Genomic DNA, 13492 nt, shown 5'->3' with positions numbered 1-13492 from the left:
GAGTGAAACTTGGTATATCAAAGTTGAGTCGAGTTAAAACAAAATGGTATTACTTGTTTGGAGTCGCCTAAAAACACTAAAGTAGTACTGCACTAGGAACTTTGATTGAAATAAAATTGAATTGATCAAGTAGTGGTCAACCCTTTGGCATCTCAAAATGATTTTCCTGTTGACCTGTTTCCTCGTGATTTCAATCTCTAAAGTTGTAAGCACTCGAATTTGAGAGGGTGTGACACGGAAAATAAAATTAGATTTTTACGTGGTGACTAAAATAATGTAAGTACAAGCTTGTTAATTTATCGTTTTTTGTAGCGGCTAGTAAAATAAATAAACGTTATGACGAGGTAGATAATATAAATAATTTTAAGAAAGTATTTGAACCATGAGACTGGAACTTTATAAAAGCATTCCCTAGTCTCAAGAGTCAGAGAGAGAGAGAAATTAAGCGTTTCTGCAACTTGAAGAAAGCTCAGTTTAACTTTTGGATTCTGTCTATATTAAAATTAATATGTTGTGTTTAGTTTCGACTTTCATAGGTCCGACCACAGAAATAAATCTTGATTTACTTCTGTGGGTCCGACTATACAGTGTGTAACAAAAATAAGTGATAATACTTTAGGGTGTGTACGTGTTCCTTGTAGAGAGTTCACTGTGAAAGTAGCAGCGCTGAAAGACCAATTTTTTTTTTCACTTTTGTATGGGGAAACTCGTGACGCTCGGGCCCTTTCCCATACAAAAGTGAAAAAAAAATTTGGTCTTTCAGCGCTGCAAATTTCACAGTGAACTCTCTACAAGGAACACGTACACACGCTAAAGTATTATCACTTATTTTTGTTACACACTGTATATTTTGTTATGTTTAAGTTATACATGAATAAAAATAACGGTGCTCCAATTAATACGTAATTAAAACCTAAATTGTGAATTGAGACATAAAAGTTCTTATAAATGTTAGAATTTAAAAAAAAGTGCCCATTTTGAATTTTATAATTGATCGTATTGACTTGCCACTGTCCTAAATCGAGTAACTAGTATTAAGACGAATGAGACTTCTGTATTTATAGTTGTAAGGTATTTATGATTGTGATAAATGTACCTATGTGAATGTTAATTAATATAATTTATTATAGTCAAGAATTTATAGTTAGTTACAATTTTCGTTTTTGGTACATTTTCTTTATGTTCATTTTGGGAAATGGATGTAAATAAAACAAATAACATAATATATCTGTTGTTATTCATATCCCCAAATAACAAACCCTTTTCGTATGTATAAATTCTGCAGATCAGTCCTGCCCTGGATTTATAAATTGGTCATATACGTGGGCCCCTAGACGATCAATTTTTTGTGCAATATCATTGAACAATATTATTGAACAATTTATGTAACAAAAAGATTGAAAGGTACGTTCAATATCAAACCTAGACGGTCAATAATATTGAACAATACGTGATATTACACAATAAAATTGATCGTCTAGGGGCCCGCTAAGCCGCCGCCTAGAGGCGGCAGCGTCCTAGAGAAGGCGGCGGCATCCTAGAGAAGGCGGTAGCGTCCTAGGCGGACGCAGATTTCATAAAGTGGCGTACACTCATAAAAATATCAATCTGGCATTGGATCAGTAATTTTAAAGGTATAACCATACATAACCCTGACACCTGCATCGTGGTAACTGCGGTTGCGGTTCACGACACGGCTGTTGGTAATGAACTATTAGCCAACCTAACCCGAATAAGCTACGGCACTACATTATTCCCATTCGAAAACATTGGTCCTCACATAATAAAATATGCCTCTAATAAAGGACGTGGTATATTAATATAACATAATATTATCAATGGAATTAAACGTTACCAAAATATTAGCTCACTAGTTTGGACTTTGGAGTCGTTGTTTGGCATTATAATTTTAATTAAAACTAAATTCTGTAAGGGTATAAAACACTTAATTAACAATTATGTTAATTGAACGTCTTCAAATTTTTTCCTAAAATATACCGTTTATTTGATTTACTAAGGGCCCGTTGAAACTGGCCCATAGCCAATCCAACACTTTATCAGGAAGTGGTTCACCACTCAGTGTCGGATAGGCTATCCACAACTTATTTGCCAGATTCTCCATACTCTATAATCTATAATATTATGTCAAGTAAGTTTCTGAATGCAAAATATATCGCCAACAATCTGAAATGCACTTTGGCGGTTTTTAGGATAATTACATAATATAAAAAATTTGAATACTTAAATACTTTACAAAAAAAGTAAAGTGGTGGATAGCCCACAGACTACTTAGGGATACTACGGTATAGCGTATCTGGCACTTATCAGGAAGTGGTGAAATAGCCCTGTAAGGGTTGTATGAAATCATATTTCTAAGATTTTATGGGCTTGTTAGACCCTGCCAACTGTAAACTGGTTGAGCTCATCTGAAACTGTTCTAGACTTTTGCAATTGAAACAAATGCTAGTTGCATTTTGGTTTGTCATTCTTGCAAAAAGTGCTCGTAGAGAGAACTTGTCTGTATCCGTTCTTCACAAACTCCTTGTTCAACAGGTCTAAGTTTATTACAAGCTGCAATGACTGAACCACTCTCGGAGCCTGCTCGAAAGTTAAACAATCAAGAAGTGCGGAGGGATTATGAGTAAGTACTAAGTAGGGTTCTAATTTTACTTTTTTTATTTATTGTGAGGTTTTTCTCAAAACAAATTAGCTTCCGTATATTCATCGGGCACCCTTCAGGTCGAAAAGGGTTTCGTGGTTGGTTATCGCTGGCGATCCTTGATCACGGGAAATGAAATAGAGGAAATGTGTGGTGGGATAAATGATATCCTAAAACATTGTGAAGTTATTGAGAGTTTATGACACACCAAGAAAAAAAAGGAGAAACGTTACATGCAACAATTTACAATAAAAATTGAAGTAAGAGTATCTATTGAAATTTTTTAGAAATAGCGAGGAGATAGTATGGTCGTATGGGTGAAAACTTTAGTTTTTATATAGACTGACTCCCGTCTTACTGCGTTCACAGTTATTTTACTTCAGACAGGAGCTTCATGGCGACGACATAAGGATTACTTTCAAAGAAAATCTAATGTAAAATAACTCTAAACGATACGGTAGATCGTTGTCCATTGAGCCTTTCTCGATGAAAACTTGTTTTAATCGACTGCAGATCAAAGACATTGCAAAGGATTAGACATGTCTCTGTTTCCTATTTCAATAAACCAGAAGAAAGCTCAGCATAGTAACTTTTGCTTTGTGAATTTTTAATAATCGGCCAAGTGCGAGCCGGACTCGCGCACGAAGGGTTCCGTCCCGTTATAGAGCAAAAATAGGCCAAAAATTGTGTTTTTGTATGGGAGCCCTTAAATTTAAATATTAAAGTACACATATGACAAAGGACTTGGTAAAAAAAGCCGAAAAAATCACGTTTGTGGTATGGGAGCCACCCTTAAATATTTATTTTATTGTGTTTTTAGTATTTGTTGTTATAGCGGCAACAGAAATACATAATCTGTGAAAATTTCAGAAGTCTAGCTATAGCGGTTACTGAGATACAGCCTGGAGACATACAGACAGACGGACAGACAACGAAGTCTCAATAACAGGGTACGGTTTTTACCCTTTGGGTACGGAATCCTAAAAACTTAAAATTAGTCCTTCTTGCATTTGCTTTTTTATTATCCACATTCTGTTAGGTATCAAGGGCGTCGCCAGGGGGGGGCAAGGAGGGGCAGCTAGAGATTCTAAAAAAGTTGCCAAATATAATGCAAACAACAACCACTACTTAGATAAATGATTGGTCTCGCGCGCGCGGTCGTAGCGCGAGCGCGAGACCAATAATTCATCTAAGAACCACTATAATATTAAAATCTGGTAATTAAAAAAAATATGCTGTACGATGTACACTACTATTTTTATTCTATTTTTAACCGACATCCAAAAAACGAGGAGGTTATATGTTCGGCTGTGGATATTTTTTATTTTTTTATTTTTGTATGTTCAACGATTACTCCGCCGTTTGTTCTAACAAATGTTATTATAACTTATTTACAAGTTTTTTATTTTTGCATAGTCATGAGCTCGTGCTCGTGTAGCTTTACCACGAAGCTAAAACAAAGCTTTACACATCTCTCTCTCTCGACTCTGTACTGTCACAGAATATAATATTATATGTATATAGTATTAAGATACTGTTGTTATTACAATCGCTGTAGATCATAGATGTAAGGCTCGTAGTACAAGTGAAAAGCTTCATGTGCTGTCGACTTTACCTACAATTCATATCTAGTTTTCTCATTCATAGAGAATGCGAAAAGTATGAATTGTAGTAGGTAAAGTCAACTTGCCCCCCCCCCCCCCCCCCCCTGCGCCATCGGCTGGCGACGCCCTTGTTAGGTATAATTATTTTTATAGCACTTCTAGTACTATTTACTCCTTTGACTCCTTTGTAGAGTAGAAGTACCAATCCAGTTTAGAATAATGAAAGTTATCGCAGTGTAATGGATCTATATAACTACTAACTAAACAACATTTTAGTGATACACTAGCTATTTGACCGAGCTTTGCTCGGTATTCGATAAAACACGAATAAAATGACATTTTCTAAAAATGATTCCTAGCTAGATCGATTTATCGCCCCTGAAATCCCCTATATACTAAATTTCATGAAAATCGTTGGAGCCGATTTCGAGATTCCAATTATATATTTATATACAAGAATTGCTCGTTTAAAGATATAAGATTAAATATAAATATTGCTCTTCTTTATTTTTAGGGACTTACCACATTCCTAAATTGCTTTTATAAAGTACTAGGCGCGTAATAAAGAAAGAAATTCCTTTTTTAGGGTTCCCGTACCCAAAGGGTAAAAACGGGACCCTATAACTAAGACTTCGATGTTATTGTCCGTCTGTCCGTTTGTTTGTCTGTCTGCCTGTATGTCTCCAGGCTGTAACTCAAGAACCGCTGTCCGCTATAGCTAGATTTCTTAATTTTTCAGAGATTGTGTATATAATATGTTGCCGCTATAACAACATATATGCTAAAAACAAAATAAATTAAATATTTAAGGGGGCTCCCATACAACAAACGTATTTTTTTTGCATTTTTGCTCGATATCAATAACGGCGATACATAGCTATTGTTGAGGACAGCGGCCTCGCACCCGATAAACTCGTAGTGAGTGTATACAAACTCGTTAACAGTGAAATATGACAATAAACTCAGTGCAAAATAAGTGTTTTTAAAAATAAACTTTAGAAGTGAACTGTGATAAATCTGTGGCTCCCTAAGAGGTAAAAATTGTTATTTTAATAAAATAGAACGTTAACTAATAATTATCAGAAAATTAGTGTCTGAAATATAAATAGTTTGGAAAATATTAGGAAAAATGTGCTAAAAAACTATGTAAATCGTATTAACTTTTATCTTCGCCTAGCTATAACTGTGTTAAATATAAGTGTTATTATTTAGAATAAGTTGATTATTGTGGAACGACAAATAAAGAATTTCCCGAAATGCGTTTCAATTACCTTGGCTCATGGCAAAATAGGGAAAATAGCCGCTTCCGATAGTGAAAATAAGACTGAAGAGACGTACGAATCGGAGCGGCTCTCTCTACGGCATTGCCGCGGGCGGGTACCCCGGAGGGGGCTTCTATACGGCATTGCCGCGGTCGGGTACCTCAGAGGGGCTTTCTATATGGCATTGCCTTGAGCCGGGTAAGCGAGACGGATTTCGGGGCCTATGTTCTCCTCGACGACTCGTGTGTTTTATTTACGCCCCCGCTCAGCAAGATATACCGGTGTAGCCTTGGAATCTTCGAGTCCGATCCGAGCCAGCGACGAAACCTATGGGCGAATACTGTCCCAAACAGTGAAGTGGTCCTTTGCGATCCGGATTTGAAGACAGTGAAGCGGTCCTTTGCGCGCCGGACTTGAAGACGACACTTGGAAGAATTTCAACAGTCAACTGGAAGAAAAATTTTGGAAGACCGGACTTGAAGAAGATTGGACTCGGAGATACAAGACAACACCGCTGGAGGGGAAGCAAGGATTCGTAGATTTTTCGTCACAAAAACCTACTGAAGATCCTTGAATATAGAAGATTCAACATAGAAGATTCAATATAGAAGATTCAAAATAGAAGATTCAACATAGAAGATTCAACTTAGAAGATTAAACATAGAAGATTTAACTTAATTTCAAGATGGTCGTCACGAGGAGTCAGAGCGGGGCGGAGGAGAACCAGCCACCGAAAGTATTTTCGGATCCGCCCAGGTCGCCGTCTGCAGCCGCAACCAGCCAGCCACCGACCGGGGGAAGGGCGGATCCGCCTCAAACTGCGTCGAAACCGAAGCCGGGCGCCAGCAAGACACCCGCGCCATCGGGAGTACCTGTAGCCAGGAAGAAGGCTATTTCAATAAGGTCGCGTCGATCGACAGCAAGTGTCGTCGCGCGCATCCGATATGAGGCGGAAGAGAAACTTGCCGCACTCCGTAAGAAGGAACTGCAGATCGAAGCAGAACTTATCAAGAAGAAGCTCATCGCTGATGTCGCCACTGCCGAGGAAACCAGCGATCCAGACGATGATGAGCCTTCAGAGCAGGTGGAGCAACGGGTCCGAGCCTGGCTAAGCGAACAAGGTCCTGACAACGAAGAGACGGCCAAGGAACGGGTCGTGCCAGAGGAAGAAGGGGACGCGCCGAAGCCAGAAGACATACCACCTGCGGGAGAGAGACGCGAGCCGCAGAGATTGAGGTTCGAGCGGCCGATACAAAGCCGCATTCGCTCACCTACACCTCCTGCAGCCGGGATCAACGGGGTGGAACAGCTTGCCGACACTCTAGACAAGCTGTTGAACCAACGACAGCCGCGCCATCAGACGGAGTTGCCCATATTCACGGGCTCTCCTTCGGAATGGCTGCCGTTCAAAGCAGCCATGGAAGATACCACCACATTCTACAAGCTCAAGCCGATCGAGAACCTGGCGCGCCTGAGAAGCTGTCTCCGGGGGGAAGCTCGAGAAGCAGTGGCGCCGTTGCTGAGCATCGCAACACCACCCGAACAGATCATGAAGACTTTGGAGCAATGCTTCGGCCGGCCCGAGGTGATGGTCGACCGCATGATGGAAGATTTGAAGAAGCTTCCGAGGCTCGGAGGCTCGGCAGCAGAGCTCAACCACTTCGCGGTGAAGATTCAGAACATGGTGGCCATCCTGAGGAAGTTAAAGCACGGGTACCTCTTCAATCCGTTGCTTGTGAGAGACATCCTGGAGAAGCTCAGCCCGTACGAGAAGAGCAAATGGTACGACTACGCAGAAGAGACATCGCACTACCGGAACGAGCCCGATGTCGTCCTTCTCTCTGAATTCCTAATGAGAGAAGCGGACAGAGCACTGCGCTACGGATTCACCACGGCTCCGGCTTTGAGAAAAGAAACATCGCGTCCACCTCCCAACAAGAACGAAGTTAGACCGAGAAGACCAGTCTTCGCGATATCAGAAGAGGGCCGAGGCAAGCCGAGCCACAGCCAGCCAGAGAGAATGCGCGAAGAACAAACGAAGTGTCCGATATGCACCGACCGCCACGCTCTGTTTCGCTGCGCTGCTTTCAAGAAACTGAGTGTGCAAAAGAGATGGGACACAGTCAAGCAAGAGGGGCTGTGTTTCCTGTGCCTATCGAGCCGACACAGAAGATACAACTGCAAAGCGAAGCAGTGCGGTATGCAGGGATGCAAGCGGCCTCACCACCCACTACTACACGAGGAGAGGTCCGGCGGCGCTCCACCGATCGAGGACGCCGTAATCACCGCGTCGGTTGCCTCCGACCGCGCGGTGAAGCTGAAGATGAGAAGAATTCAAGTCGTTGGGCCACGGGGCGAAGCCGACATCTTCGCGCTGTTCGACGAGGGCTCGACGGTGACTCTGCTGGATGAAGACGTCGCTGAGGCTATCGGCGCGGACGGTCCACCGAAGATGCTGCGCATGCACGGGATCAACGCCGAGAGAAGGGAAGAGAGAAGCCGCCTCGTACAACTGGGCGTACGAGGTCGCGACGGTACCAGACACGACATCACCGCGAGGACTGTGAACGGGTTGAACCTCTTAACTCAATCCGTTCCGGAATCCCTTTTGCAACTCGCTCATCTGCGCGATCTCAAGAACGAAGAGATTTGCTACGAGAACGAGAAACCCCAACTTCTCATCGGCACGGACAATTGGCAGCTCATCGTGTCTCGGGAGCTGAGAATCGGGAAGAGGAACCAGCCTGCAGCCTCTAAGACGAAGCTTGGATGGGTGATACATGGCAGCATCCCCAAGCGCATCATAAGGCAGGACGAGAACGAAGACATCCTGCATATATCCACGGTGGAAACCAGAAACGATCGTCTGGAAGAAATGGTGAAGAAACACTTCGACATAGACGCTTTGGGAATAGCGGCTAAGGCGAAGCTGAGCAACGAGGAACAGCGAGCCATCGACCTGTTTGGCAGAACGGCCAAGAGAACGGAAGACGGTCGATTCGAAGTGGGACTCTTGTGGCGCAAGGATGGCGTCAAACTGCCCCTCAGCTACAACAACGCGCTGAGGAGGCTCAAGAACTTAGAACGCAAGCTCGACAGAAACCCCCAAGATGCGTTGCAGTATCATGGGCAGATGGTGAACCTCATACGAAAAGGATATGCGGAGAAATGCGACGGGACGGAGGCCGGAAGCGAGAACACATGGTACCTACCGCACTTCCCGGTCAAGAACCCAAACAAGCCGGGCAAGCTGCGCTTGGTCTTCGACGCGGCGGCCAAAACGAACGGCGTGAGCCTCAACGATAATTTATTGGAGGGGCCCGATCTACTGACATCCCTACCGAGGATACTGTTCCGGTTCAGGGAGGAAGTCGTGGCCGTGAAAGCAGACATAGAAGAGATGTTCCTTCGCGTGAAGATCAGGAGGGAGGACCAACCGGCGCAGATGTTCCTGTGGAGGGAGGGCCGAGAGGAGCCGCCCTCCAAGTACAAGATGGTGGTCATGATATTTGGGGCATCGTGTTCACCGTACCTGGCACACTCAGTACGGAATCGAAATGCAGAGGAACACGCGGTATCGTGCCCGGAAGCCTATCGCGCCATCACCGAGGCTCACTACATGGACGATTATGTGGACAGCTATCCAGACTATGAGAAGGCCAAGCAAGTCGTGGAACAAGTGGACCGGGTGCACAAGATGGGCGGATTCCACTTGCGGGGATGGACGAGCAACGACCGACGAGCGCTGACGGGGCTACCGGTGGACCGCCTAGCTGATGATGTGGTGCAGCCTGTCACTAAGGGTGAACAGAAGACCCTGGGGATACTGTGGGATTCTCGAGGGGACACGTTGAAATTCAACACATCTCTATCAAGAGTCCCTAAAGAGGTCCGAGAGCTACAGCGCGCACCTACCAAGAGAGAGGCCCTTAGCACGGTGATGAGCATCTACGATCCGCTGGGGCTACTGAGCTGCTACACCATCACCGCCAAAGTTATCCTGCAAGGTCTGTGGCGTCAGAAGCTGGATTGGGACGAGCCGCTGCCGGCGGAGTCAGCCGAAGACTTCACTCGATGGCTGAGAGACATGGAGCACATCAGCCACCTCGAGCTACCCCGGAGCTACAACGGGGGGAGCCCCACAAGAAACCGGCAGCTGCACGTGTTCTGTGACGCGAGCAAAGACGCGTACGCGGCGGCCGTCTACTGGAGGCTGGAGCAAGAAGATGGAGAAATTCGAGTAATGCTAGCCGCAGCCAAGGCTAAGGTGGCGCCACTGAAGACACAGACGATACCCCGACTAGAGCTACAAGCCGCTCTGGTCGGAGCGAGGCTCGGGAACGCCGTCACAGCGGAACACAGATGGAAGACAGATGCGATTTTCTACTGGACCGACGCTCAGGTAGTTCTGTGGTGGATACAGAACGGAAGCAGGAAATATACGCCATACGTCGCACACCGATTGGGAGAGATCGCCGAGCTTACATCCGTACACCAGTGGAGGTGGGTGAGCACCAAGAATAATATCGCTGACATGGCCACCCGAACGGGCTATGTCACCAAAAGCGAAGAGGATCCGTGGTTCAATGGACCAGACTTCCTGCGTAGGCCTGTGAACGAGTGGCCCACGGAGAGTCCCGTTCAAGCCGAGGACCTAGAGGAGCACGTCGCCTTCCAGACCACGGAGGCGAGCGAAGTAGACTGTCTGCCAGACGTGAGCCGCTTTTCAAAGTACGAGCGCCTCGTGAGATGTACGGCGATGGTTCTACTATTCATTGAGAAGTGTCGTGATCGCCGGGCCAGTCTCGACGTGCGGCACCTGGAGAAGGCGGAGGTATTATGGTACCGAAAATCACAACACGATAGCTTCGCACGGGAAATAGAGAAGATGAAAAACGGAGGGACGGCGCCGAGATGGAGCTCCTTGTACCGGCTCAACCCGGTGTACAGAGACGGCTTGCTTACGCTGGACGGGAGGATCAGAGCAGCGCAGGTGCCGGATGAAATGAAGAACCCAGTTATCCTGGACGGAAGACACCCGTTCACGAGGCTGCTGGTGGCCAGGGTGCATGCCAGAGCCGGACATGGGAGCCGCGAGAGAGTAGTGAACGATCTAAGACAGAAATTCTGGATCCTGAAGCTACGGCCGACGGTGCGGAGCATCATACACAACTGCGCCTTCTGTAGGATGAGGAGGGCGCGCCCGAAAATCCCGCAACCTAGAGACCTGCCACCAGAGCGCCTGGGGGCGTTCCAGAGACCATTTTCCTACTGTGGTCTCGATTGTTTCGGCCCAATGATCGTTACCATCGGCCGGCGTCATGAGAAGAGATGGGGAGCGCTGTTTACCTGTTTGACGACGCGAGCGGTCCACCTGGAACTTGTGGCCACGCTGTCGACCGATTCAGCATTGATGGCAATGAGAAGAATGGCCGCACGGCGGGGATGGCCGGCGGTCATGTACAGCGACATTGGGACGAACTTCAGAGGCGCGGACGTCGAGCTGCAACGAGCGTACGCCGAGTGGGTGCCGGCTATGACCGAGCTGGGCCTCACACACCGCATGCAATGGAAGTTCACTCCGCCAGGGGCGCCGAACCAAGGGGGCGCCTGGGAGAGACTGGTGAGGTCGGTAAAAACCGCCCTACTCACCACACTGAACGAGAAATCACCGAAGGAGGAGGTGCTCCAGACCCTGATGACCGAGGCGGAATACTCCGTGAACGCTCGACCGCTCGTTCACGTTTCCGTGGACCCCGACGATCCAGAGGCGATCACACCTAACCATTTCCTCATAGGGTCATCTACTGGTCAACCATACGTCGGGCCGTGCGAGCTGGCCGACAAGAAGACGTGGAGGGTCGCGCAGGCCTTGGCGGACGAGTTCTGGAGGCGATGGGTGAGGGAGTATCTCCCGACGCTCACGCCCCGTGGCGGGGCCCCGAGGAGCGGCCGCAACCTGGCCCCAGGGGACTTGGTGATCGTCGTCGACCCCACGCTACCGCGTAATACGTGGCCGCGAGGAGTCGTACACCGTGTCTACCCGGGCCCGGACGGACGAGTGCGTTGCGCGGACGTGCGCACGCGTAGTGGAGTGTTCCGCAGACCAACATCAAAGCTGGCGGTGATAGAAGAGTCGCCGCCGGAGGAGCCGGCGGGCTCGTGCTCAGCCGGGCAGTCGGCGGCGGGCCGAGTCAGCCCGCAGTCGCCAGAACGAGTCGCGACGGTCTCAGCCAGCTCGTGCTCAGCCGGGCAGTCAGCGGCGGGCCTAGTCAGCCCGCAGTCGCCAGAACGAGTCGCGACGGGCTTAACCAGCTCGTGCTCAGCCGGGCAGTCAGCGGCGGGCCTAGTCAGCCCGCAGTCACCAGATCGAGACGTGACGAGCTCAACCAGCTCGTGCTCAGCCGGGCAGCCACCAGCGAGGCCAGCCAGCCTGCAGTCAACCATGGATTCGGCGAGCCCGCAGTCACCGGAGAAGGCTGCGTAGACCCTGGCTACTGCGCCGGGGGGAGGATGTTGAGGACAGCGGCCTCGCACCCGATAAACTCGTAGTGAGTGTATACAAACTCGTTAACAGTGAAATATGACAATAAACTCAGTGCAAAATAAGTGTTTTTAAAAATAAACTTTAGAAGTGAACTGTGATAAATCTGTGGCTCCCTAAGAGGTAAAAATTGTTATTTTAATAAAATAGAACGTTAACTAATAATTATCAGAAAATTAGTGTCTGAAATATAAATAGTTTGGAAAATATTAGGAAAAATGTGCTAAAAAACTATGTAAATCGTATTAACTTTTATCTTCGCCTAGCTATAACTGTGTTAAAATATATAAGTGTTATTATTTAGAATAAGTTGATTATTGTGGAACGACAAATAAAGAATTTCCCGAAATGCGTTTCAATTACCTTGGCTCATGGCAAAATAGGGAAAATAGCCGCTTCCGATAGTGAAAATAAGACTGAAGAGACGTACGAATCGGAGCGGCTCTCTCTACGGCATTGCCGCGGGCGGGTACCCCGGAGGGGGCTTCTATACGGCATTGCCGCGGTCGGGTACCTCAGAGGGGCTTTCTATATGGCATTGCCTTGAGCCGGGTAAGCGAGACGGATTTCGGGGCCTATGTTCTCCTCGACGACTCGTGTGTTTTATTTACGCCCCCGCTCAGCAAGATGTACCGGTGTAGCCTTGGAATCTTCGAGTCCGATCCGAGCCAGCGACGAAACCTATGGGCGAATACTGTCCCAAACAGCTATGCACTTGAAATATTCACGAAATTCTCAGTTTAATTGTAATTTAATAATTTATAATAACATTTAAATAAATTAAATAATTATGGGGGGCTCACATACAAAAAAACAATTTTTGGTCTATGTTTGCTCTATTGTGGTACAGAACTCTTCGTGCGCGATTCCAACTTACACTTGGCCGATTTTTTTTTGCAGATGGCAAATCGTTTGGAGAAATGTTTTCGCCTTCATGTACCTTCATGTGTGTTCGCTCTACGCGTTTTATTTGATGTTCAGCGGAGCAGTCAAGTTTCAGACAATCTTATTTAGTAAGTACACCTTACTAATAAGTTCATACACATTAACATTTATTATTGTATTCAGTATTCACTATCTTGTACCCACACCGAACTCTATGGTAGAGAATAAGTGACGCATTTTCTTACGCAGTTATAAGTATAGCTAGACTCTGCTCCAGGAATACTGCACCGTTATAGTCAAAACCGTGGAATGAGACACAAAAGTTTTTAATACTTAAGGCATAATAGTAGCTCTTGGTGTAAGATTTTTCTGTAATATGTCTGCTGTAGCCATATTGCAGAAAGAACCGCTTCTTTAGCCTGACTTTGTTGTCACTTGCCAGGGGTATGCCTGCTGTACACTACGACTTTAGCCTGCCTTTCCTTTCACCTGTCAAGTTTATGCCTGCTCTACACCGTGACCATGGCCTGACTTTGCT

The 13492-nt window shown here is 46.3% G+C and overlaps 1 protein-coding gene across 1 annotated transcript; it reads left to right on the top strand.

Moving 5' to 3' along the window:
• The first annotated feature begins 6210 nt into the window (after nt 1-6210).
• On the top strand, nt 6211-12012 carry LOC121739697. The gene has a single exon (XM_042132231.1). The coding sequence runs from the start codon at nt 6211-6213 to the stop codon at nt 12010-12012; it is 5802 nt and encodes a 1933-aa protein (XP_041988165.1).
• Nucleotides 12013-13492: the final 1480 nt, after the last annotated feature.

The sequence above is a fragment of the Aricia agestis genome, chromosome 2 (assembly GCF_905147365.1).
Source record: "Aricia agestis chromosome 2, ilAriAges1.1, whole genome shotgun sequence".
Classification (NCBI taxonomy): Eukaryota; Metazoa; Arthropoda; class Insecta; order Lepidoptera; family Lycaenidae; genus Aricia; species Aricia agestis.
The sequence above is the reverse complement of the archived record's forward strand: the minus strand, read 5'-3'. Positions and strand labels throughout refer to the sequence as shown.